This window comes from Lycorma delicatula, chromosome 5 (genome assembly GCF_047948215.1).
Source record: "Lycorma delicatula isolate Av1 chromosome 5, ASM4794821v1, whole genome shotgun sequence".
In the NCBI taxonomy this organism is placed as follows: domain Eukaryota; kingdom Metazoa; phylum Arthropoda; class Insecta; order Hemiptera; family Fulgoridae; genus Lycorma; species Lycorma delicatula.
Window position 1 is genome coordinate 64,303,391 of NC_134459.1, and position 25,126 is coordinate 64,328,516.

The following is a 25,126-nucleotide window of genomic DNA, read 5'->3' on the forward strand; positions in this document are numbered from 1 at the left end:
TATTTATTGCAAGGGTGGTTTTTATGTTATAATTTTTTCTATGCTTATATGCCAGTAAACCGCACATTTCTATTGTACAAATCCAGCTAGACAATTTTTTTTTCTGAAATAGCTAAAAGATTCATTTTTTAATTATTTATCAACATGCCAAATAAAAAACGATCGTTATTTAAAGTTATCTGTTGTCAAAAGATTTAAAATTTTTTTTAATAACGTAAATGAAACAACCTTTCTACATCCATAACCTGGTTGTGCAGTAGTCATAAACCGCACAAATTTACTACACATTATTGAGTACAGATTGTTTAAAAAATTGAATGTTCTTGAAAATGTCTATTGAGGTGCATATTTGGTTCCATAAGTTGCAGTTCGATAAATGAAGCTGTAGCTAAAAAATCACTACAATAATTTCATCACGGCTAAAAATGTTAATATTTATAAATATTATCACAAACATGAAGATATGAACATGTCAAGGCAGGCCACTGACTAGATAGTCGGGGAAGCGAAGCAAGCCCTAACCAACTAGTAAAGTATATATTTTATGTTAGGTTTTTTCTGCCACCTTTAATTTTATATCAAAGCCAGTGTTTTAGTTAAAACATCCCTTGTATAATACACAACTAAAATTATTTCTTTCAAAAATTGAACCTCTCGTATGAATGATAAATTTCGTAATTTTTATTAAAAATTTTAGATTTGTTACTTATTTCTGGATCAATTTAACATGTAATCATGATTGATTAATTTGGTAACTTTTGTCTAATTTTCAAAAAGTCAACTTTGCAGAATTTCCTTTTATTTGGTGTACAACTTAAAATTTAACAACCCTTCGCTGTAAAATTTAACATAATAGGAAATAGAAAATCACATTTACCATGTGATGTCTTATTCAGGTGTTGATCAATGAGGATTGAAAAATTAAGTTATTGGTTTAAAGCAAAAATGTATTAAAATCAAATTTTTGTGACAAATTTTAATTTGTCCCCTCTAAAAATTTTGGTAAGCTGAAAATAATACAGCAGAAAAACTTTCATAAAGCCTAACCCTCAGTACTTACCTTTCTTAATAATTGGCTTCTTCAAAAAAAAATTAATAGTATCAAAGTTAAGTACCTACTACAACAAAATATGTGTGCAAGTTAAAATATTATTGAATATTAACATGCATAATCTTATCTTTACAAAATTTTTTATCAAATATTTTTGAACTGTAGACTGAAAACATTGAGAAATATCAAAATACTGGAGGATCTTTTTTTTTACAAATTGCTGCAAGTTTTCTTGCAATAGTTCTAGTAGTAAAAATAGTCAAATTGAAGAAATTTGGAAAAGCAGTTTCTTATAAATATTAAAAAATAAATAAGTTATCACAATGGAAATGGTTAGAAACTTAGGATAAATATAAATAAAAAAACTTTTTTCACAATTTAAAAATATTGTGATTTAAGACTTTATACATTGAAGCTATTAAGTAATATTCTTTGTCGTTGATTGAAGTACTATTTTCTTCTCTATTTTTAACCTTATATATTTTTTTCTGTTTAACCTCCAGAACCATCGTAAGGTATTACTTCAGAGGATGATATATAGGTATGTATTTAAATGAAGTGTAGTCTCGTACAGTCTCAGGTCGACTGTGGTTAATTGAAACCCAACCACCAAAGAACACTGGTATCCACATCCACAATCTAGTATTCAAATCCACATAAAAGTAACTGCCTTTATTATGATTTGAACCTTAGAGCTCTTTGGTTTCAAAATCAGCTGATTTGCGATTGTGATTTAACCAAAACTCAATACTAGACCAGCCTGATGGGATATTTTTAACCTTGTAAACAGTTTTTACATGTATCTGATAAAACTAAACTCCCAATTATGATTATTGATTTTAACATCAGATATTTCCTTTTTTGCAGTTATTGTGTATTTATATTCCATGTTTCATTTTACTGTTTATTTTTTCTTATTGTATTTTTTTTTCTATAAATAATTTTGATCATTAAAATTGAGCATTAGGTGTGCTAAGTAATTTGTTTTACAATTAAAAATATTCATTTATACTGATATTTCACTTTCTTGAGTTTAGACCAATTGTTTGTGGTTTTATTTAAACAATTTACTTAAGCTTATACTGTTCTATTTTAACTTTTTATCCTACACAGTCAAATCGCATATAATTTAAAAGCTTAACACATTTGTAATAAGCTGAACCAGTGTTTTTATTTCCTGAATCAATAGATCTTGACAGAGATAATGTTGAATTAATATTGTAAAATTTAACTCAGTTTTTCATTAGAAAAAATAGCAAACCATATAAGCTGTAGTGATTTTTCCCGCATTTAAATTAAAATTTTCTGATGTATATTATTATTTTAATTCTAGAAATCTTTGTGGCATGGCTCTTTATGAATAATTTAAGTTGCTTGATTTTCAAAATAAAAACAACCCACCCTGATACTAGTCAACTTAAAAAGTTGCAGAACTAAGAACTGTAGTACCAAAAACTAGCAGATTCTTGGTTCATGCTGTCTAGTATGCAAATCTGATTTTAAGTATCCATGAAGAGAATCATTGAAGGATTTAATAAATAAATTGTCTGAAGTTCTTCAGAAATTTCATTTTTTGTTATTTACCAGGTTATTTGACCAGAGAGAACCAGACAGTTCTCTTTGTTATGAATATGAGCCAGTGAAAAGAAAAGTGAAAGTCATGCTTACATAGTTATTAGAGATATATAGTTATTATAGAAATATAGAGTACTTTATTAGAAACGATGCTGTAAATCAGAAATTTATTTTGGAATATTGTTATTTATTTCAAATATATCCAAAAAGTTTATAAAATGAATTTTCTTTAACATAAAACACTGCAGGAAAAATTATTTCAGAATAATGTACCATAATCAAAGATAACATCAATTAAAACACTCTTCAGTAATAATCAATGTTCATCTACCATAAAGAGACCTTCTACTGTATCCCTGTCTTCATCTGTTAATTTTGTAAAAGATACATGATGAACTGGTGGTATGAATGGTAAAACATCAATCATATCTTCTTTTTTTGCTTGCATATAGAGTTGTGAAGTTAAAATTATATCCAGAGTATGAGTGTTTTCTTCCTCTCCTTCCTAGTGTAATGTCTAGAACATAAAATCCAGTTCATCACCCAGTGATTCTTTGTAAAATATTTTAAATGGGTCATCTTTTACATATCTCTACCACTGGACTTTTAACCAAGATAAAGGATGTCCCATCTCATTAGTTTTTCTTCTTATCGTAGATTTTTCAAGATCTGTAAACAAGTCTTCCTGAGTCATGACTTCTACATGAAATTGTTTCTTTCGCTTTGACTGAGCAATAGCTGAATACCAGTCATTAGGAACATACATGTTTTTCTGTTAAAAAACTGCTCCACTTAGGGAAGTAAGAATGGTCATTTACCATGAACTTATGGTAAAGTATCTTAACATTATTGTTGTCTCTTGCTGTACATAATACATGGAAGTTAGCACCATCTTAATGTTTAGTTTTGAGCTCTGCAACAATCACTAATAAGCATGACAACATGTTCTATACTGTTGGAGGCTCTTTGTTGTAAATGTTGAACTATGCAGGAACCTATTTCTTGAGGCTATTCGTTCATCCCAGACAAACATGAAACCATTGCATGTTGAAAGTTTATGGCACCCAAGATTATAAACTTGCATATTACGTTTGTAATATGCCACAGAGCACTGAAGTGTGGGAAATTCTGTAAGTCTTCTGCGAATCAAGTGTAAAGGTGTATAAATTTGGGACTGATTTAGACATTTCCATTCCCTGATCCAATATTTGCCAAGCAAGTCTGTTCTGCAAAGGTGCAAATCTCTGTTGATTTTAAAAGTAATTTTTTTTTAAACAATCGATTTTCATTTTGAAAATATCACATTTGACACATGTATCTTTAATAGGCCTGTGAAAATGTAAATTAAAAGTTTGGTGATAACTTCAGACACAGGTTTTACATTAATACTAACACAGTGTTCTTTGTATAGGTTATGCATAAACTGAATGTTCAGATTTTCTGCCAGGCATTGCCTATGTGGATTATGAGCTCTGTATAATGACTGATAAGGAAAAGAAGCAATGTGATCACATACAATTTTCATTTAGCTTGAAAATTTCTCATTTTATAAAACGCATGAAACAAATAATTTCCTCACAAACTGTTTTTCCTTTGTCTTAACCAGAATTAGGTTTTCACTTACACCATTCTTTGACATTAATATTTCATTGCTGCTTTCAGAGTCTCCTACATTATAAGAAAAATTGTTACAGATTTCTCTGAAGTAATACTTTACAGTGGTTCTGGAGGCTAAAGAGAGATTTCAATAAACACTGTTAGGAATTTTTATTTAAATAACATTTAGTAAAATTAAAATACAGTATTGTGGGCATAAGATTAATTTATAAGATTGACACTTGATTGATAAAGTAATAAAGACAGTACACAGATGCTCAAAATATTTTAAAAGCTGTTGCTGACTCAAAATACTGGTGTAATAAAAAACTTTAAAATTAGTAGTTTTAGCATGTGAAACATTTTTTTTTTAAACTCATCCTACCTTCATTGTCATGTGGGTGAGTGTTAGAATCAGCTAAGGGCCAACAATTTGACCTAGTCAATAGAAATGTAGCCTACTTTTACACTTATAATAACAAAGAATAATAATATTACTGTAAATAAAACTGTTAGCTTTATTAATATACTGCTCATAATGAGAACCTGTTTTGGAGTTTATTTTGCATCTGAAGTACAGTTGCATAGTAATGTGTAAACTGTTTTGTTTGAGATTAGCCAGGAAAACCTTTGAAGTCAGCTGTATTAACACTTTTTTTAAGTTAGTTATTTTAGAGCTACAAACGTTTTACTTGCATTGTAAAACAAAACAGATTGTATTCTAAAGCACAATGCTTACTCTTTAAGTGAATAAATTATGTCAAAACTTACCTGAATTTTCATTTTCTGATTGTTTATTCTGAGCTAGAATCTTGAAGAATAGAAAGTTCATACTGTCTATAAGATCTTATAAAATATGTTTAATGCCCATTATAGTTATCAGTTTAATTCAATATAATATTTAAATCTAAATTGACACCCAGTTGACTCCTGTAAACACTAACCAACAAATATACGTTAAGGAAGTCATACTTGCTCCATTATTCCTTAAAAAAAACTGGGTCTACTCTTTAAAAAATCCACAACTCTACAGGAATCAAAAAAGTGTTGATTCACACTTCCTCAACCAGGCATCCTGAGTCAGTCGTTTGAATCCTAGAAAGCAAGCAAATAGCATTAAATTGTTTTCCTCAACAAGTCACTACTCCGAAAGGAAAAAATATTCGCAGCTTCATATTTTAATTACCTAGATTAGCATGTCTGTTGTCATGAACCAATTTTAGACTTGGTGATAAAGAATTCTTTGTTTAATGTAAAGGAGCATATGTTGTATTCTCTACCAAAGGTTGGTATTTCATGCATATATTTTTTTTATTAATAAAAAACTGCATAGGTAATTTGTAAATAAAAAAAACATTGTACCTTAATTATCACTATTTCAATAGATAAATTTTAATGGTAAATAGTGGTGTCAGATAAGAACAAATGAATTAAACTTTCTTGGAATAAATGAGTACAGTTTTTTATTAAGCACGATTATAGTCTCTGTTGACTAATCTATTTATAGGAATGACATTAAATGATACTTAATGTTTTTCTTCTATTTAACTTTTAATATAAACAAATTTATATTATCTTTACACATTTATTGTATAAACAAAACAATTGTTTTTCTGAGAATCAATTTGAAATTATTTTTACTTATTTAGTATATAGTTTGTTTTTTTTACTTATTTATTTAAAGTAAAGTACAAGTTTGCTTTAAATAATTACATTTAATGAAATTTCTCATATTTACAATCTTTAATTGGAATCATTCACTTGACTGGTTCAATTAACTTTTCTATGCCTTTCTCTTTTGCTTTAAATTTTTAATCTCACTACTGCTCTTTTACTAATTATGAAATAATAAATATCCTTGTTTAATATTGTATGTTTTACTTATAATAATCTTATTGTTAACTCCTCCCTGTACTTTTTGCATCATGAAATTTCATTCTGTTTCTCACTACAACCCACCAGAATTGATGGTGCTAATTGATTTTTTTTAGTATTCTTTTTTGTGAGTATTTCTTAAAATTAATGTTTGACTATTTGCACCTAATCTTCCAACGTTATTTTGTTATCACCACATTCTATCAGTCATAGTCATTCAATATTCCTAATTGCATTTTTTCGTTATCTACATAGATGTGGAGAAAGAATTCATATGTTAGGTAGCAAAACCACAGTATACATAACATTTTCTTTTAAGTGTATGGATTTTATTAATGGGAAAACCTTGAGAGTTATCTATGTCATTTTGAAAATCCAGACTCTGGATGGTCAGGTGTTGCTATTGAGGCAGTCAAGTAACTATTGGAAAGCAATAAAGGAAATGAAGTCCTTTTCAAAGAAATGCACAAGAATATTAAAATTACTGCTTAAAATAAATAAAGCAGATGGACCGTTATTAAATGTGTCTACGTACACTTCTATAAACTAATTAGTTTGGCATAAAATTAAAAAAAAAAAAAAAAAACAGCGAACAATTATTCATAAACAAGACAACTTATAAAATTAAAGATATTATACACAAGCTTGATATGTAATTGCTTGTGATGCTATTTATAATATTTGATTGTAATCAGCTAACATAATGTGCAAGTCTAGATGATAATGCAATCATTGATTCAAGAAATGCAGAATTGAATTAACCTTTGTAAAAAAAAACCCTTATAAACTAAAACAAGGACATGGAAACTTTTTCTCATCCTATGAAGTTAAACGATTTGAGAATAATGTTTACTTTTTTATTCCCTGTTAGTGGCTGCTCTATGATATCCAAATGTGTTAATGTTGTAGGTGATTCTTACTAATATATTTCAAAGGTTTACAAAATGACTGAAACTTAATCTTTATGTTGGGTAGGTACTTTTGGATTGATCATATTTTTTGGTCTGTAACCTAGTAATGTAAACAAACTACTTTTTAATATGGTGAGATGAATGAAATTAATAAATACTGAATACTTTTAAAATTGACAGAAAACCTACTATAAATGGCACAACATATGTATAACTTACAAATACATGTTTAATAGCTAAACTCAAAAATACATTAACAGCATTTACATACACTTTCAGCTAACATACTACATAAAATAAATATAATGATATAAATCTACACCCCTATAAAAATTGTAAACATTTTTGGAAAATAATGTTTTGTGGTGCTTTTGAAACTTGAAGATGGTTATGCAGCAAATTTACAAAGCAACAACCCATAAGTTAAATTGCTACAAATATATTAATAGATTGGATGTACATTGAAGTATCCATTTTGTATTTACTACAATGAAAACAATTTTTTGCTAATTGCTACATAAAAACAGGATACATAGCATCCCTGAATGTATTAATCATAACGTGAAAATTTTATATATAGCACAACTACTAACTACTGAATTTTACAAAATCATTGTAATCAATAAATTATCATGGATTGAATATATTTGTCTTCTCACTTATGTATCTCCTGGCTTTTACTTGCTATCACTACTGCAAACTCCAGAGAAATGATAATTGGTTGAAGTCCTTTGGAGATAATACTATTAATTTGAAAGCAAGTTGTTTGTATTAAAAAAAAAGTAGTTTTACTGTTGTAATGTTTTGTCATACTGTTCGATAAATAAAATAAATCTTGAAACTAAAAACTTTTGTCAATGGGGTGTTTTTATTATTATAAAAACTGTACACATAATTTTTGTATTACATTAAACTTTTATTAGATAGCAGCCTGTCTTGGAGAAGTAGAATCCCAAAATGGTGAAAACCACAAAGTAAATTTGACAATGAATTATACTGTTTACTTTCAAGACATTGGGTTCAATTAACAGCATTGTTCATGTAAAGTCGGCTGTTGCTGGTGAGAGGGTCAACTTCCCAATTGGGCGTATACCCGCTAATAAAGTAGTATAACTGCTGCATTGAAAAAATAAAAATTAATCATTAAGTGCAAAGTTTACAGAAAAATGCTGGCGGCTATAGAAATAAAACTACAGTACTTAAATGATGCAAATTTAATTTCAATATAACGCTTCTCAGCCATTTAATATAAATGTAGTGTGAAAATAAGGCGGCATAATAAGTGTGTAAATGGCTATTTTTAGTATATTGATAAAACTGCTTGTTATACATAATTTTAAATTAGAATAAAAATATCAAATCTGCGATTATTAGATATTATGGCATAGCTTTAGTAACTGTGATCAAATTATTTTTGATGCAAAATTTAACTGAAAAATTAATTAAATACCCAGTTCTTATTGGTAAAACGGGAATTTATGCATTCTGTGTTCAGCATATTTTTTACGAATAGAAGTTTAAACTGGTAATTCATTCATTTACATCTAGAATATTACAAGCAAGATGTTCTATGTTTCTTTTTTTTAGTTACCTCTTGATTGTCGATATTACTGCGTTGTAGTTTTTCAAAATATAGAATTCTAATGTGATTAATATTCTTTTAAATAATTAAGCAAGAACATAGCAATTTTGTCAGGAATATTGAATGAATGAATGTCAAATCTGGAGAGCAGTGACATCTTTTCGGTTGACGTCATTTCCAGGCGTGGTGAATGAAAATGGATACCACTAGTTCAATGTCTGGTGTTGTCAAATATGATGCGACTGAAACAGGTGTGTTTTTTTGAGTCTCAGTTTTAAATTAATTTTATTTTTATTTAATTTTAGTGTTGTGTGCATGAAAGGATGTGCAATGTTGTGTAGGAGCTGAGAACCCTAAATCATTCAATTTATAAGAACATCGTCGAGACGTAAGTAGCATTCCTTCGAAGAAAATGAACCCTGAGGCCATTAGGCGTAGAAGTTTTTAAAGTTGCTCGGCCAGATGTATTCGAAAAATAATCTGGTTTTTTTATGTTTTCTTTATTAAAAATTATCCTTGTAATAACATTGTTATTATTGGATTATCGTGTTCGTCAATTGTCATCGATCGAGAAAGTGTCTAACGATATTTCGAAGTGAAGTTGTAGGCCAAAGATAAAATTCACTGAAGAGGTGAATTTTTATTACGTACTACTTTAAATTGTGTTATTATGTTATGCAAATAAAGGCATGTTCCGTTTTCGAAATAGGAGTGCTGGCGTAAATTTATGTGTTTTAATGTCTTAATAATGCTGTAAATAGTTCTGTAGAATATTTTGACGTATTTAAGTGATCGTTGTTTGTAATTTAATGTAATGAGTTAATTTTAAAGGTTCGTAAAGTTATGGATTAATAATATTAATGCTTATTTGTATTTATATTTTGGATACTAACCTCGGAGATAAGTTTGATTTCATTTGTTTTCATTTGACATTAATAACAATTTGTAAACTTTAACTGTCGATATTGATTTTATTTGTTATTCTTCCCTGGAATTGCTTGAGTTTAAAGATTGAGTTATTTAGTTTTAAGAGAAAAATCGTAATATTATTAAATAACAAACATAATTTAGTTAAAGAGTACCTTAACGTTTTGACATTTCATGTATTTATTAACTCTAGTTTAACTTTTAAATTGGATACATTTTTTTATTTTTTAAATTATAGTGAAGTATTATGATGTTATTACTTGTATAATCCACAGTTATTTTAATTCTAGTAATGTTTTCTAATATTTCTTTCCTTAGAGATTATATGACAGCCTGAGTTAAGATTATGACTGTTGAAGCTGTTCTTTAATTAATTTTATTTGTTGAATTTTTAAGCGTTTTAATATCATTTATTTTTTGATAGCGTGGTTTTATGTAACGCATTTAGCGATACTCTTTTGAAGCATTTGAAAATCAGTAATAAAATGTAACTGGCTTTCAGTACCACAACTACTACTATTATAGGAATAATATATGTTTTTGTCATAATTGATGATTTATGTGTCTGAATGAGTTAGAAATTAAGTATCAATAATGTGCCTTTATTATGAATGATACTATACAAATAAAACAGATCTTCTTCAGCAGATGTACCTCTAATAAACATCTAATGAGAAAGTAGCGTGGTAGGTTATGCAAATCCATAGAACTGTATTAAGTACCTGCATGTTGATGCAGGATAATTGATTATCAAAACATTACAAGCTACTGAAGGTCACAGTTATTATGGCTGAACTTAAAAAGGTTTTGGATTTTTCACAAAATTTAAGATATAAAGAATTGTGTTACTGAAGTTTAAATAAGTTAATTTTAATTTTTTAAAGAATTTCATTAGTTTTTTATTATTAATTAATAATATTTAACTTGTTTCTCATAATTTGCACTATGAGAGTGTTCATTTTTTATAATTACTTTATTTTTGTTTTGGTTTTCAGCTTGTATAACTACTTTAGACATCTTGTATCATTAAGTTTTGTTTTGATTCCCTCTGCATGTATAGTTTATATTCTATTATGGATTCGCCTCAAATTTTGATGAAATTTGATATATTTAGGATCTAAGTTATATTTGTTATAATTAAAATTTTTTGTTGGGAATGCCTTTAACTGAGTTACATCCCTGGTAAGTTACATAGTACTATCACAAAATTTTTGTAATTTAGCACTGTACAAGCGTCATAACATTCTATTTGGACTAATAATTGGTTATTGCATCAGGTTAGGGACTCAATCCAAAAATCGACCAATTTAATGTTTAAGGTTAATTGGATGATGAGGCTGTTAATATCGTACAAACTTCAGTACATGAAATGGTGAGTTACCTAATCTAACTTTAGCCTTGACCTAAAACTAACTAAACTCAATTAAATTTCACCTAAACCTAGTTATTTACTCCATAAATAATGTATATTGCCGATTTATGAGATCCCACACCTTAAGCTTAACATAACTTACTGTAGTCATAAGTGAATTTTATCTCGTTCTTAACTTAATTTCTCTAAAACCAAATTATTTAGTCTGAAAATAATGTGTATACATATACATTGCTGAATTCGGAAATGTTTGGTGAGGGTACTATGTAATTATGACAGACGTAAATTTGGTGAAAGGCATTACCAACGAATAATTTTAATTTGTAACAGATTACTTGGGTACTAAGTAAGGTATATTTCAAATTTCATGAAGATCGGAGGTGAGTCCATAATTGTATATAATACCTAGTTCTCTCACCATAGCTATACTATACTTCTGTTGATAGTTGAGTGTAACATTACGTTATTTTTTACTTTTACCTATGGGAATGTGGCTAAATGCTTATCCCTATGCACAATTTAATAGAAATTGATGAATTTGTATATATGTTACTTGCTAATTTTATGTGTCTGCATAACCTATTACATTATAACATTAAATACATTTGCATTCAAGTTATTTGTAACTGATGAGATTTTATTATTTATGTATTATGTACATATAATAATAATAATTCAGATCTTTTGGTGTAACTATCAGAGTATGAATTAAAAACAATTAAATTTAATGTTGTTTTAAACTCCTAATTTTGTGGTGCTGTGATTCCCAAAAATGTTTATTATTTTTATAAATAAAAATTAAATTTTGGTTTGTTCAAAAACTTAAATCTCTGAAAGTTCTTCACAGATTGCTTTGAAATTTTGACACATTGTTGCATTCGAGTACCCACATGTTTTTATATACCTACTATATATGTCTTAAGATGTCACACCTGTGACAGGTAAGAACATGCTTTTTTTTTTAAAAACAGCGCTATCTGTTGGATGTAAAAGCAACCCTTTTGAGGAAAAGGGAGAAAGGGAAAATCGAAAAAGGTAAAAGGGGAAAATGGAAAAAAGGAAACGTAAAGGTGGAAGGATAAAAAAGAAAGGGGGGAAAGTAAACGAGGGGAAGGAAAAAGGAAAGGAAATATGGGTAAAAGGGAAAAGGTTAAATTTTGTGAAGTTCCATAATGTTAATTTTGTTAATGTTTTGTCAAAACTTTCAATTGTTTTCATTTAATCTATATATACACAAGTCTAGCAATAGCGAAGCATTGCCAGGTCTGCTAGTTATTCATATAGCTGTATAAAATAAAGTTTTTTCTGGAGGTGGAAGAGAAAAATTTAAAAATCACTATTCAGAGTAAAGTGTTAAGTATTTTTTATGTAAGGTGCTTTCTTGGAGCTTTCGTTTTCTTTATATAAAAACATAAAAGAAGCTTTAGGGTTAGAATAAAATAGCTAGTATACAGGGATATGTCTACAATCTGTCTGATTTTATATCATGGTATTTGTCATTAAATATGCACTTGTACTTGAAAATATAATGCTTTCAGCTTTTTTTTTTTATATATATTTTATATAAAAACTTTCCTTTACTGGATTAGAAGGAAAGTTTTAAAAATGAATAGATTAATTTTTATTTTGTAAAGTTGAATATATTCATTCTTATCTATTGATTTTGTGTTTTTCAGGATGAAGAAGGTACATGAATACAATTAGTGATTAGAAAGGCGGCACACCTAAATTTGTGATTTTTTTAAGACTTTTGAAGTGTGTTAACTATGGTTCCTTGTTAATTTGTTAGTTTTAGATATTAAAGAGTTCTATTTATTGCTGTTTTAAAAGTTTTAGATTAGAAGTTAGAAATGAAGGACATTATAAATTTATGTTTGAACAATGTGAATATTTGTGTTTCCAGTTCAATAGTGATTGCTTTTTTAGATAAGTGTAATGTTTCTGGTACTGGTACATAATTAAATATTTAAAAAAATGTTCTGATAATAGTGAGTTGTGATTTATTGTTACATTTTTTAAGATGAATAACATTTTCCTCTAGTAATGTAACGTTATTAAATATTCATTTATAATTTTTTTTTTTTAAATATATATATATATATATACATATATTGCTAAATTTGAACTGAAACAAAAAAATTGTGCAAAATGTCATTCTTAAGTAATTTAAAAAAGGTTTTACATCTTGGTAACAATGAATCTAAAAAGAAAAAAGTGTTCAATAACATCAAAATGGATTGTGATCCTGAAGAATTCTGGGAGATGATTGGAGAACTTGGTGATGGTGCTTTTGGTAAAGTTTACAAGGTAAGTTTTTTCAGTTTTGCTATTTAGTAATACTGTTTTATTTATTTATTTTTCTAAATTTTAAATTATTCTGCAATCTATTCTTTTATAATGGTTACCATTTTTATTTAGAAAATTTTAAAGGAAATAAATTTATAATTGTTCAAGATTTTTGTTTTAATAATCATCCTTATAACCTGAATAATATTAGTAATGTTTAATATTGTATTGATTCCTGAAAACAATTTGTTAACCAATCAAGTTTGAATAGAGTTCAAAGAATTTATTTAATGTTTATTAATTTTATTAGTATAACTGTTGTAAAGTTGTTCTATTAGCCTACTATTGATTTCAGATTAATGTTTAGTTTTGTTTTTTTTTTAGCTCAGATATTTTGCTGAGCCAAAATATGCCCACTTAGATCTCGGTCTCTTTAGTAGCTGTTATAGGAACATGGTTCTTTCAGACGAAAGATAGTTCACCATTCTCTCATAGACTAGATCTAGATCTGGTCTGGTGGGGAACTTGTCATTGTAAATCAGCTGATTTCAAAGTAGATAGTTCTACTTCAAATGTTAGTAAAGGCAGTTATTTTTATATGGATTTGAATGCTAGATCGTGGATACTGATGTTCTTTGGTGGTTGAGTTTCAATTAACCATACAACTCAGGAATGGTCGACCTGAGACTGTGCAAGACTTCATTTACATTCATACATGTCATCCTCAGAAGTAATACCTTATGTTGATTCTGGATGCTAACTAGTAAAAGAGACCAAAGTTGGAGGGAAACTAAAAAACTTTTAACAACTAGGCACTTTAGTATATTTAGTTGACAATGGTTTGAACTTTAAGAAAAATATCTTAATAATTTTCAAACTAAACTTTACTCTTTAGAAAGTAGGGCAGTAAAATCATTTTTTGTCATTTGATATTATTTAAGAAATGTAGCTGTTTTTAATCCATTAAAAGTATTTAATGAAAATTTTTATTTCAGTAAGTAAGTTCTCTTATACAAGAGTAATATTTTATTTAGCTTGCTTTTTTAATTTCCTTTTTCTTTAATATTTTAGATGCATTCAAGTTGCCTAATTGATTAAATCTGATTGGTCACTTTGTTAAAATTAAAGGTACAATTTTTTATTATCAGAAACAGTCTGGATTGCACTTGCACGGAAAACTTTGCAAACAATTCCCCCACCATGATACTATGTAGGCTTCAAGGACAGTGTTATGATAAGTTGTATTTACATACAACTGACTCATTTCAATAACATGGAAATTGCAACATTAATATATAGGCCCTGAAATTAAATTAACTAAAAATTACTTTTCTTTAGTTTGTGTTGAGTTAAAATTATTTATGATATCATTTTTTTCCATTATAATTATCAGGTGATAATCTTATTTTTTTCATTCTTTCAATATGACTTAACACTTTTAATTTGTAACAATTACCTAATGTTAGAAAACTACATCGCACATAGGATCATGTTTGATTCAAGGTGTGCATATGTCATCATCTAAAAGACACACAGCATTTTTATGTAATATTTCAAACATTTGTAGTTTATTTTAGTTTTTCAAGTATTATGCCAAGTATTTTGATTGAAACATAGAATTTTTAAAACAGATTTTCTACTCTCCTTGTACCTCCTTACTAATGTCCGATTGCGCTCTGTTGTACTTTCCCAATTTATTTAGTCCGCATTTCTGCCAGAAAATTGCACTAGCATTTTGAGAAAAATATTTTAAAAATTTCTGGATTGTTAATTTACAAAAAAATTAATAACAAATGTACAAAAAAATATTTAAAGGAAAAATTGAATGAGTGGAATATAAATTAATGAAAGCTGAAATAGATAATATTTGAAATGTTAAATATTTACATATGAACGCAACTATTTATTGCATATAACACGTTACAATCATCCATGTTCACTTTATTTTAATGATAAGAATCCTAAGTAGCTGTCCAGAAATTCTCTTGCTATGCCTAATTTATGGTGCATTTTATTTTTGGCGGCCCCCCCATTGTCATCAATTTTTTGAGTATGTGCCCCCATAAGTAAATCAATGAAATTTTGCAAGTGGTTCTTAGTATTATGTATAAAATTCCTATTTAAATTGTATACCATTGTATGTTGCCCATTGATCGGAAAATAATTATTGAACCTGGTGCAATGTGTTCTACTATAATCTGCAATAACATAACTGCAGAATGATTTCTGCTGCAAACATGAAACATTTCCAGTTCCATGGCATAGACCTCTGATCACCTTTGCTCCTGCCAATGTTGTTGTTCTTCCTGCTTATTAATGGAGATTTGTCGACCCCTACTGTGCCAGACCCAAACTTACCGGGTTGGTATAGTGGTGAACTCGTCATTGCAAATCAGCTGATTTTGAAGTCAAGAGTTCTATGGTCCAAATCCTATTAAAGGCAGTTACTTTTATATGGAATTGAATACTAGATCATGGATACTGATGTTCTTTGGTGGTTGGGTTTCAATTAACCACACATCTCAGGAATGTTCGACCTGAGACTACAAGACTGAACTTCATTTATATTCATTCATATCATGCTCATTCATCCTCTGAAGTAATACCTTACGATGGTTCCAGAGGCTAAACAGAAAAAAGATGCAGTGTGTCAGATTTAGGCCACCAATTACACAATTTGATTTTAAAAGCTTCTCAGCATATGCTTTCTTCAGGTAATTTATCCAGTCTGACAATTGTGTTGTGGTTGATATTTAATTTGCATTCACAGAAGGCCTTAGTTGTCATTTCATAGCTGCATGAATAAATTAACAATAAAACTTTGTCAAGGCTTAGTTTAGAATACTGCAACTAAGTACTGGGCTGCATTTGTATATCAATTGGCACATCCTTTTTTGCGCTGCCATCATTCTCAGTCATTTGAAATATTTAACACTACATCATGCCCCTGATTACACAGTTTATGTTCTGGTAAAATACGAAAATATTGAGACAAATGAACACAATTCATTTTATCTCTAAAAAAAAAAAAAAAAAACATTTCAAACACATTTGTAGGAAGATCTCTAACAATGTTGAATTGTAATTACTACAACAGTATCTGCAATATGATGGCATAATCTGATATGTATGAACAATTTTTGAGAACTATTTTAAACTTAGGCATGAACATGAGCTTAAGTAAATTTCTTTAATGCAGTCTTTTATATGTGCAGCAATAAATGTAATATAGATTTTGGGGTAATGATGTTCGACAGACTGGGGGCAGGATAGTGAAGGACAACCGTCATTTGTAACATACAAAACATATACGTTTAATTAAAATTTTTATTCCTTAAAAATGATGGTGCCTGATGCTTCAGGCATCATAAGGACGTCTTGGTATGGATAGTTCAATAGAAGCACGAAGTGTAAATTTCTTTAGACTGTTGATATTGGAGCAAATTTCTTCTGATTTACTTCTGTCATAGAAGTCCGAGGACAACCAGATTTCAGTAAATTAGTCACCGAACCTGTGCTTTTGAATTCATTTCTTATGTGATAAATTGCTGGTGTGAAGGTGGGGAAGTATTAAAAGCTCCTTGCTGTGCTGTGCGCACCTGCTTCGCATTTTCATAATCCCAGTACTGATTTAGTATCCACTTTCTTTGCTCTTGAGTTAAATTGTTTGGAATTGCTGATAACTATATGTAAAAAATAAAAAAGACAAAAATCAAAATCGATATTTCAGGAGCTGTAAGCAAATAACAGGTTAATTTTGGTTTACCCATAAAATCTCATTTATTGATTTTCTCAGATGATCATGGAAGATCTTCATTGCAAAAATGGTTATTGCCAGTTCAAAAAATTAAAGTTAATTGCCTTTGTAATTATATAAAGAAAAATGTAAATTCTCATTACCTAAAACTTTGGAATTATTTTTTGCCGTTAAGATTGTTTAGTCATAGAAAAAAGCAAAATTTTTGAAGGGTTTTTAAATGTAATTGAAATATTTATTCTGTTGTTAAAATTGTTCGTGTAAAATTACAGGTAGATTTATCATGTAGTTAGTTGGTGTTAAGTGATATTTTAAAAGCAGGTATTGATAAATTGAATTATAAATAAACTATTCATAATTTTTCCTTTCTCTTATCAACTGCTAAAAGGAACTAAAAATGCATATATACATCATCATTTAATGTTAGTAGTTTCTTAGTTATTGCTTTTGTATTATGTACAGTACATGTAATAGAATTGTATGTCGCCTAAATTTTAAATTTCTAAAATTAGTAGTACATTTAAAAAATAAACAGTGATTGATGAAATTAATGTTCTGTATTAAAGTTCATTTCAATTCATTGCTGGATTAATCTTCATTCATAAATACTTTTTAAGTTTATTTATTTTATAGCATCTTTCTGCTTTCCTTTTGTCATTTAGTTATAAAATTTTTATGTCTTGCCTTTTGCAGATCCATTTTAGTTAATGATGTCTTGTAACAGTGATAATCAACCTTTTTATACCTACTACCGAAAAAAAAAGTTTTTTTTTTCAGAGTTCATAAAAGGAGAAGTTGTCATATAGGCCCTTATATATTTTTTATTTATATTCAAGTCTTATCTTCTAATGTTCAGTTATTCTTTTTGTAAAAGTTCTCTGATTGTAATTTCTTTTTGTATCAAAAATCAAATATAAACTGTGTGCAAACACAATTTGAAGATACTTTTTAATGTCTTCATTCCTTTCTATTGGATTAGACCGCGATGTTACTTCCCTAATTTTTTAAATTATATGAAGTGTTTTTGTAAGTATCTGTTAAATTAGAAAATGTAGGGTAAAAAATAATACATGTTCCAGAAAGCTTTTTTTTTTATCTCTGCTGCAGTCTGTATGTTTTTCCTCTGTATTCATTTTCTTATTTTTATCAGTATGCTGATTATCACTTTTTGTGAAAGATTTTTTCTGTATAGAAACAGTTTTTATGCAGTAGTTACCCATGTTTTAAATAAAATTTAAAAAAATAATGAAACTGGCAAAAAAAGATTAAAGATAATACTTATTCAAGAATTGTTTTTGAATCTTACATCAAATCAGGACTTAGATAAATTTTTTTAAGGAGAATTGTTTTTTTATTTTGCTCTAATTTATATAAGTTGAAATTAAGTGGAACAATGAAATTGCAAGTAATTCGGCTTCCAGATTTGTTCATTAAGGTTTTCATTATTATACATTTGATTTTTTTTTTTATGATCTTGAAATCATTTGTTTTTTTTTTGGTCCTTGTGTTGAAAATTTTTGTAACCAGTAAGCCATTTCTGATCCTGTAGAGCAGCAATCTTTTGTTAATTGCATCAAACTTTATTCTTTCTTGGTTGTTTATGCCTGTTAAAAAACTTCCTTTTTTGTAATATTAAATATTTTAATTATTTCAACCTAATGTGCATTTACTAAAAATTGATTGCACTTTAGTCCTATCAGGTTTTTCATTAATCTTAGCATACTATTAGCAAAAATTGATGATATTGTTTCAGAAATTCATTCTGAATGAAATTTTATTGCTCTATTTTAGTGATTAACTTGATTTTTTGTTATCTTGAACAGGCTCAAAACAAAAGTACGAAACAACTTGCTGCTGCAAAAATGTGTGCATTGGAAGGAGAAGATGACTTACCTGATTTTATGATAGAGATTGACATATTATCTGAATGTAAACATGAAAATATTGTACAACTTCATGAAGCTTTCTTTACTAATGGAAAATTATGGGTAATTATATGTTAATTTTTTATTGTTTAGTAACAGTTTCATTTTCTGGTTTTAATCCGTTTTATTAGTGTGAATAATTAATTAAAATTAAATTTGAAAATTATTTATTTTATTGATAGTTTTTTTATTTTTATTATAGTTATTGTTCAGCTCACCAGTGGACGGCTATTTATGGAGAGATTGTTGTAATATGATTTACAGCTCATTATTTTATAGTAGAATCTTAGGAGTTAATTTCAGTAAATAGATATCTTATTTTTTAAGTTTTACAAAAACTGTAATATTTTTGTGTATTAAATTTGATTTGTTTAGATTTCATAATATTTATTAATTTTTAAAAAGGGGACCAATTTTTTATAAGAAGCTAAATTCAGCTTATTCTTCTCTTAAATAAATTAATAGATTAAAATCTTTCTGATAGTTTTAAATGACAAAACAAAACAATAATTAATCATGAAGTAAACAATAAATTCTTTTCCATTCATTATTTATTAGAAAAAAATTATTTACAACTTTAGAATATTAATAATTTTTATTGTTAGAAGCATAATAATTTGAGTTTTTAATGATATTCTAACCTAAAAACAATTAAATTAGTGGCTTTTTCTGTAAGCTATTATTTTTGTATTTGTAAATTTTAATTTATGCCTAAGTATTTACATTTAATGGCAGAGTATAGTAGTTGATTTATGTATTTGTTTTTAATTGTTCAGATGCTTATAGAATACTGTGATGGTGGTGCACTTGATTCAATTATGGTAGAATTAGAGAAACCATTGACTGAGCCACAAATAGCATACGTTTGCTACTATATGTGTGAAGGATTATGTTTCTTACATAAAAATAAGGTTATACATCGTGATCTGAAAGCTGGGAATGTGTTGCTTACTATGGCTGGTGGAGTTAAAATTGGTAATTATTAATTTCTCCCATTTTCTATATCTGCTGAAATAAAAATATTGATGAGAATGAATTAATTTAAAATCATTAATATTTGATTAACTCGTTAGCATTAGATGTTCTGCATGTTACAGCATATTTTTACATATTGTGGGTGACTGGTACAACATAATATACTTTTTTCATTCGTACGTAAAGGATTTTTACTGTTCTTGTTGTAGAGATATAAGTGGTGCTAGAGCTATAACCGGAAAGTATATAAATTTGCCCAAAAACCTTTTTAATTGGTTTTTTTCAATTTTGTACCTTAAAGAGACATTACAAAAAATTTAACAAAAAATATATTTAAATAAATTTTAAATAATCTGCAGAAAAAATGTATTCCATTGCTCACAAGTCCAAAAAATCTATTTTTGTTGGACAGGAGTTTGAGCGCATGTATGTTGATTGTATTTGGTCTTATAACTTCGGACTTGTTAATTAATTTTCTTCAAACTTTGTAAACAGATTACCTTCAGGGAAAAGAATGTATTAAATTTTTGCAAGAATTTTTAAAAAGTGGTTTTGTGGGGGTGTTTTAGCCAAAATAAAATTTCAAATTTTCTACTAGAGCACTTAACAAAAAAAATTTCTTACCAAAGTTGAAGCTTTTTTATCAATATAAAATTACAAAAAAATGTTATTTAATATTCACTCTCCTCCCTGTAAAATGAAAGTGATATTGTATATTTTTATTTTTTTTTAGCTATATCTAGCTTCAGAAAAGAAGTTAATGGCAGGTTTTTGTATCTTTAATTTATACAACAGGCCTTCAAACCTCTAAACATATTTTTTGCTCATCCTACTTCATTTCTTGGTAACAAAAAATGATTAAATCCATCTTGCCAGTTACCCATTGTATTTAAAATCTAAAAAATTTAGTTTTTTAATAGCCCTTACTCTTTACTTGAAAAAAAAAATAGCCAACAATTTTCATCTCCTTCCTAGAAAATTACAACTTTGTTTATTTAGAATTATGACTGCATCTTTGTATTTTTTAAAACGGTTTTAAAAAGTTATTTTTTTTCTCAATTTATTATCACCACTTGGGTTTATTTTCTTAACTTTATCAAATTGCTTTTCCTTATTTATGGGAGCTCCCAAAATTAAAGAAAAGTTTTTTTTAGCAGTTTAACATTTTTAACGCTCAGAAGGTATTTTGTTTAACAGTAAAGTCACAAAAATAACTTTATACACTTCTCTGCACAAAGATACTAAGATAATATTAGTTTCTTTCTATAAGAGCAGCATAAAACCACTCTTATATAAGCAGCTTTCTTATTGAAGTAAGATTATTTTGACTAGATCACATCTAAGAATTAATAAATCGTGATCTTATAATAAAATTTATAAATGAGTTTATGCAAGATTTTGGTTTCAACGCAATTTTTTCATCCTTAGCCAAATTCTTCAATTCAGGTTGTATATGAATGAATTTAATCTATTATATTTAATGAATTTAATCTATTGTATTTTGTGTAACAACAGATGCTAAAAAGAGTTGAGGAAAAAGTTTTTCACTAACTTGGTAGTTGTGAATGTAACCAACAGAGACCATAAGCATACTGAAAATTCATTTGTTTGCTTGTTTTAAATATTTAAAAAATGGATTGTAAATTTTTTTGAGTATAAACAGGGGGTATTTTTTGGGTAAAACAATGAAGGGTATCTATAGAATTAATATATGAATGACTACCTAATGGACTAATTGAATAAACTAATTTTTTGAGAGACAGTTTTCATCCTATCATCTTCAGTCCGTATCATTATAATTTATATTTATTTATTTATTATGGTAATAATAAATAAGAAAGGAGTGGCTGAAAAGTAATACACAATAACTCACAGACAGACAATTTTTTTTTAAATAAAGGATATCGTGAAAGTATGTTTTGTTTATAAAAACATCCTGTACTTTTTAATGTAGTCAAACTTTACTGTTATGTACTCATATTTCTCTAAGTAGTGAACCAGTTTTCTCATTCCTTCAAGAATTCTTTTGACAGTCTTTACTTGATTTATGATCTCTGTATCATTTACTTCATTATTCGAAGAAATGAATGCTCTTAGGGCCCCTCTAAATTAGATAAGTGAAAATTGCAGAGCACCAAATCCAGCGAGTTTGGAGGACGTGTTCAAATTTCAACTTTTCAAGAGCTTTGGCATCCTCTCTTGTTTATTTATCAAAATCCTTTTTAAGTTCAGCAATAAAAAAAAATTTGAAATTTCTATTTCTCCTTTACTATTATTTAATTATAGGATTTCTATCTTATGTTCTAAATTAATATTTATTTTATATTATTTGTTGATGTTTCACATAAATATACATAATATAATAAAATTTTAATATGTAACATTTAATATAAAATTTTGTCATTATAGTGCTTTCTATACTCAATTGATAATTTTTTAGTGTATATTTATTGAGTTTTTTAGGTTTGTATACTATGATACATGTATTTCTATTACAAAATAAAATATTATTAATTGGATTATTTTATATTGTAGGTAAGTATTTTGCATGTTTATGTTCTGATTTATTAATTAGTGTTTCTAAAATTGTGAGCTGGCTATACTTTTTTGGATTCTACTTCTAAAACTAAATAAAACATATCCTTAGAAAAAATGGTGATTTCTCCTTCATTCTCCTCCTGTTCACCATTTTGTTAGTTTATATAAAAATTTATATCTCAAGTTTGGATAGATGAATCACATTGATATTTGGTAAGCGTCTTGGTAATGAAGTTTTAAAATTAGAAAAAATCAAGAATTAAATACCTTTGCAAATTACAAAATGGCAGCCATGTTTATTTTTCAGTCTGTTATATCTCCGTAAATATTAGTTTTATCAGAATTTATGTTTTTGCTAAAATATTAAGCCTTTTATTTTGAACAAAAAAAAGACATTTTATCTTTTAAAATCGGTTAACGAATAGCCGAATTGTGGTAGAAAATTGATGTAATTTTGTCTGCTTTCATGTCCGCCACTTGAGATATACATTTTTATGTAAAAATAACAAAATGGCAGACAGGGGAAGAATAAAGAAAAATTCACCATTTTTCCTAAGGATATTTTTTATTTAGTTTTACAAGTAGAATCTAAAAAGTATAGCCAGCTCACCATTTTAGAAACACTCTGTATATATTTTCATATAAAAAAAACATCTTTTTCATTTATATACATTCTTTGTTGTCATTATTAAGTCACTGTTGTAATTACTGTTGATTTTTGCATTTTAAGTTGTAATAATTTGCCGCTTACAACATTTTTTTCATAAGTACATAAAAATGTTTTAACAATAGTTCTGTTATTAAAATTTTTATAATGCTTTTGTATTTATTTCTAATCATAAGAAATTGATTTCATAACATGAAAATTCTAAATTAAAAGTAAAATTGCTGCAATATTAATATGTAAAAATATAAAACAAATGAAAGATTTGAAGATCATAATTCTTGTACTTGTTTTAAAGATATTAAGATTAAACTTGCTATTTTCAAATTATAGTAGAGAACATTTGTTAAACTGTGAAATTCATTTTTATATAAATCTTCCTGATAAAAAATACGAGAGCTTTTTATATTAACACTTTTACTGTTAGTTTTTTTTACAGCAAATCCTATATACAAAATGTAAAATAATGATTGTGTTTTTGTAAAATGGTTGTTTTTTCCCTTGTAGCTGATTTTGGTGTTTCTGCAAAAAACAAATCAACTCTTCAAAAACATGACACTTTCATTGGTACCCCGTATTGGATGGCACCTGAAGTAGTATTATGTGAAACATTTCGTGATAATCCATATGACTTTAAGGTAAATTTCTGCAATAAAATTTTTCTTTTGTTTGGTGTAAAATATTTTCTTCTATTTCTTTTACTGATTAGATATAGATTACATGCAATTTGTTTTTGTGAATTTAATCAAACACCTTCTAGGTAATAATATTATTTTTGTAGTAAAAAGCAAGAACCTTTTTAATTGCTTTAAAATCTTGTTGTTTATGCTTAGATATAAAATTATTACTTACAGGTCATTTTTTATAAAAATAAGTTTTGTAGTTGTTGAACTTTGTTACTTTACAATGTTACTTTATACATTGAATAATTAAGACCATCAAACCAATAAATTATGATTAATCCTGTTTATTGGAATGATAATTTTTTGAACCCTCTTTTCTATGTCTGATTTGTGGCATTTATTCGTATATTCACTAATATAGAGATTTCAATTTTTATGACTATTTATTAATGTTATGGAGAAAGCCCTGCTTTCATTTTTGGATATTACAGTATTATTAATATTGATAGTGTAAACTGCTCGAATGAAAGGCCAATGAAATTAGAAAACTTTCAGGCAGTTCTTTGTTACACAAATGTACATTTTATTTTTGGGTGGTTAGTTTCAGGGCGAATTGATCCCTTGACCAAAGATAGTTCAAAAGTTCCAGATTGTGAAGGATTCGTGTAACAACCTCACCAGAAGTGGAAGGCAGTATAATCCACCTTGCATAGGACATTATGTGGGATGGGATTTATGGAAATAATGATCAAATGTAATTATTGTGTGGTTTGTGGTTTTTGCAATGATTATAAATAACATTTTGTCTCCAAAATGACTGTAAAAAATTCTACAATCCAAAATAATTACAGATCAGTTACCATCTTATGACGAGTTAGTGAAAATAGTTATTGTGGAAATGTTGTTTATGAATTTTATAGTTGAACATAACCTGTTCATCATGTTACTTCCCAGATGCATTGCTTGATGGGATTGTCTGAAAAATTGGAATCTCTGTTACTATTGTACAGATATTTTTTCTTTAAAATATACTTTATTGGGTTATACATTTCTCAGTACAATATATTAAAAGTGAAAGTATTAAAGAGTGATGACTGCAAAATCATTCATTCGGAAGGAAGGAGTGAGCAAGTTTTAATCAAGGAAGGTAAAAAAAAAGTTGCAATATGACTGCAGGAACTTGTAAGTAAACAGTAATAAATATCCTTTTCCCTTGTACAACCCATGATTTATTTTAAGTTCAAAAAGGTGGTTGTTGCATTGAAAGTTTGTTAATCAAGGGCCTACTCTATTGGAGATAATTTTTATCTTTCGGGTTCTACAGTGCAAGTGTTGGTAAAGATTAGTTTAATTAAATTTTATTCTGTGCAATAATGATTCTACATTTATACTGTATATTAAAGCTTAAAATGAAGTTATCTTTTTGTTATCACAAGTTGTAATTTTTAGAGAATGTACACAGATGCTAT

At 27.6% G+C, this 25,126-nt stretch overlaps 1 protein-coding gene across 5 annotated transcripts in view; it reads left to right on the plus strand.

Moving 5' to 3' along the window:
• The first annotated feature begins 8,664 nt into the window (after positions 1 to 8,664).
• Positions 8,665 to 25,126, plus strand: part of Slik (Sterile20-like kinase) — an 88,785-nt gene continuing 72,323 nt past the window's right edge. For 2 of the 5 annotated variants that reach the window (XM_075366293.1, XM_075366290.1), the window contains exons 1-5: positions 8,665 to 8,841; positions 12,566 to 13,196; positions 18,756 to 18,920; positions 19,634 to 19,832; positions 23,542 to 23,672. In XM_075366293.1, the coding sequence (XP_075222408.1) occupies positions 13,038 to 13,196; positions 18,756 to 18,920; positions 19,634 to 19,832; positions 23,542 to 23,672 (654 nt within the window). In that variant the 5' untranslated portion in view covers positions 8,665 to 8,841; positions 12,566 to 13,037. Of the gene's footprint in view, positions 8,842 to 8,960; positions 8,979 to 9,314; positions 9,422 to 12,565; positions 13,197 to 18,755; positions 18,921 to 19,633; positions 19,833 to 23,541; positions 23,673 to 25,126 lie in introns of those variants that run through there. The other 3 variants (XM_075366294.1, XM_075366292.1, XM_075366291.1) reach the window with 3 other exon arrangements.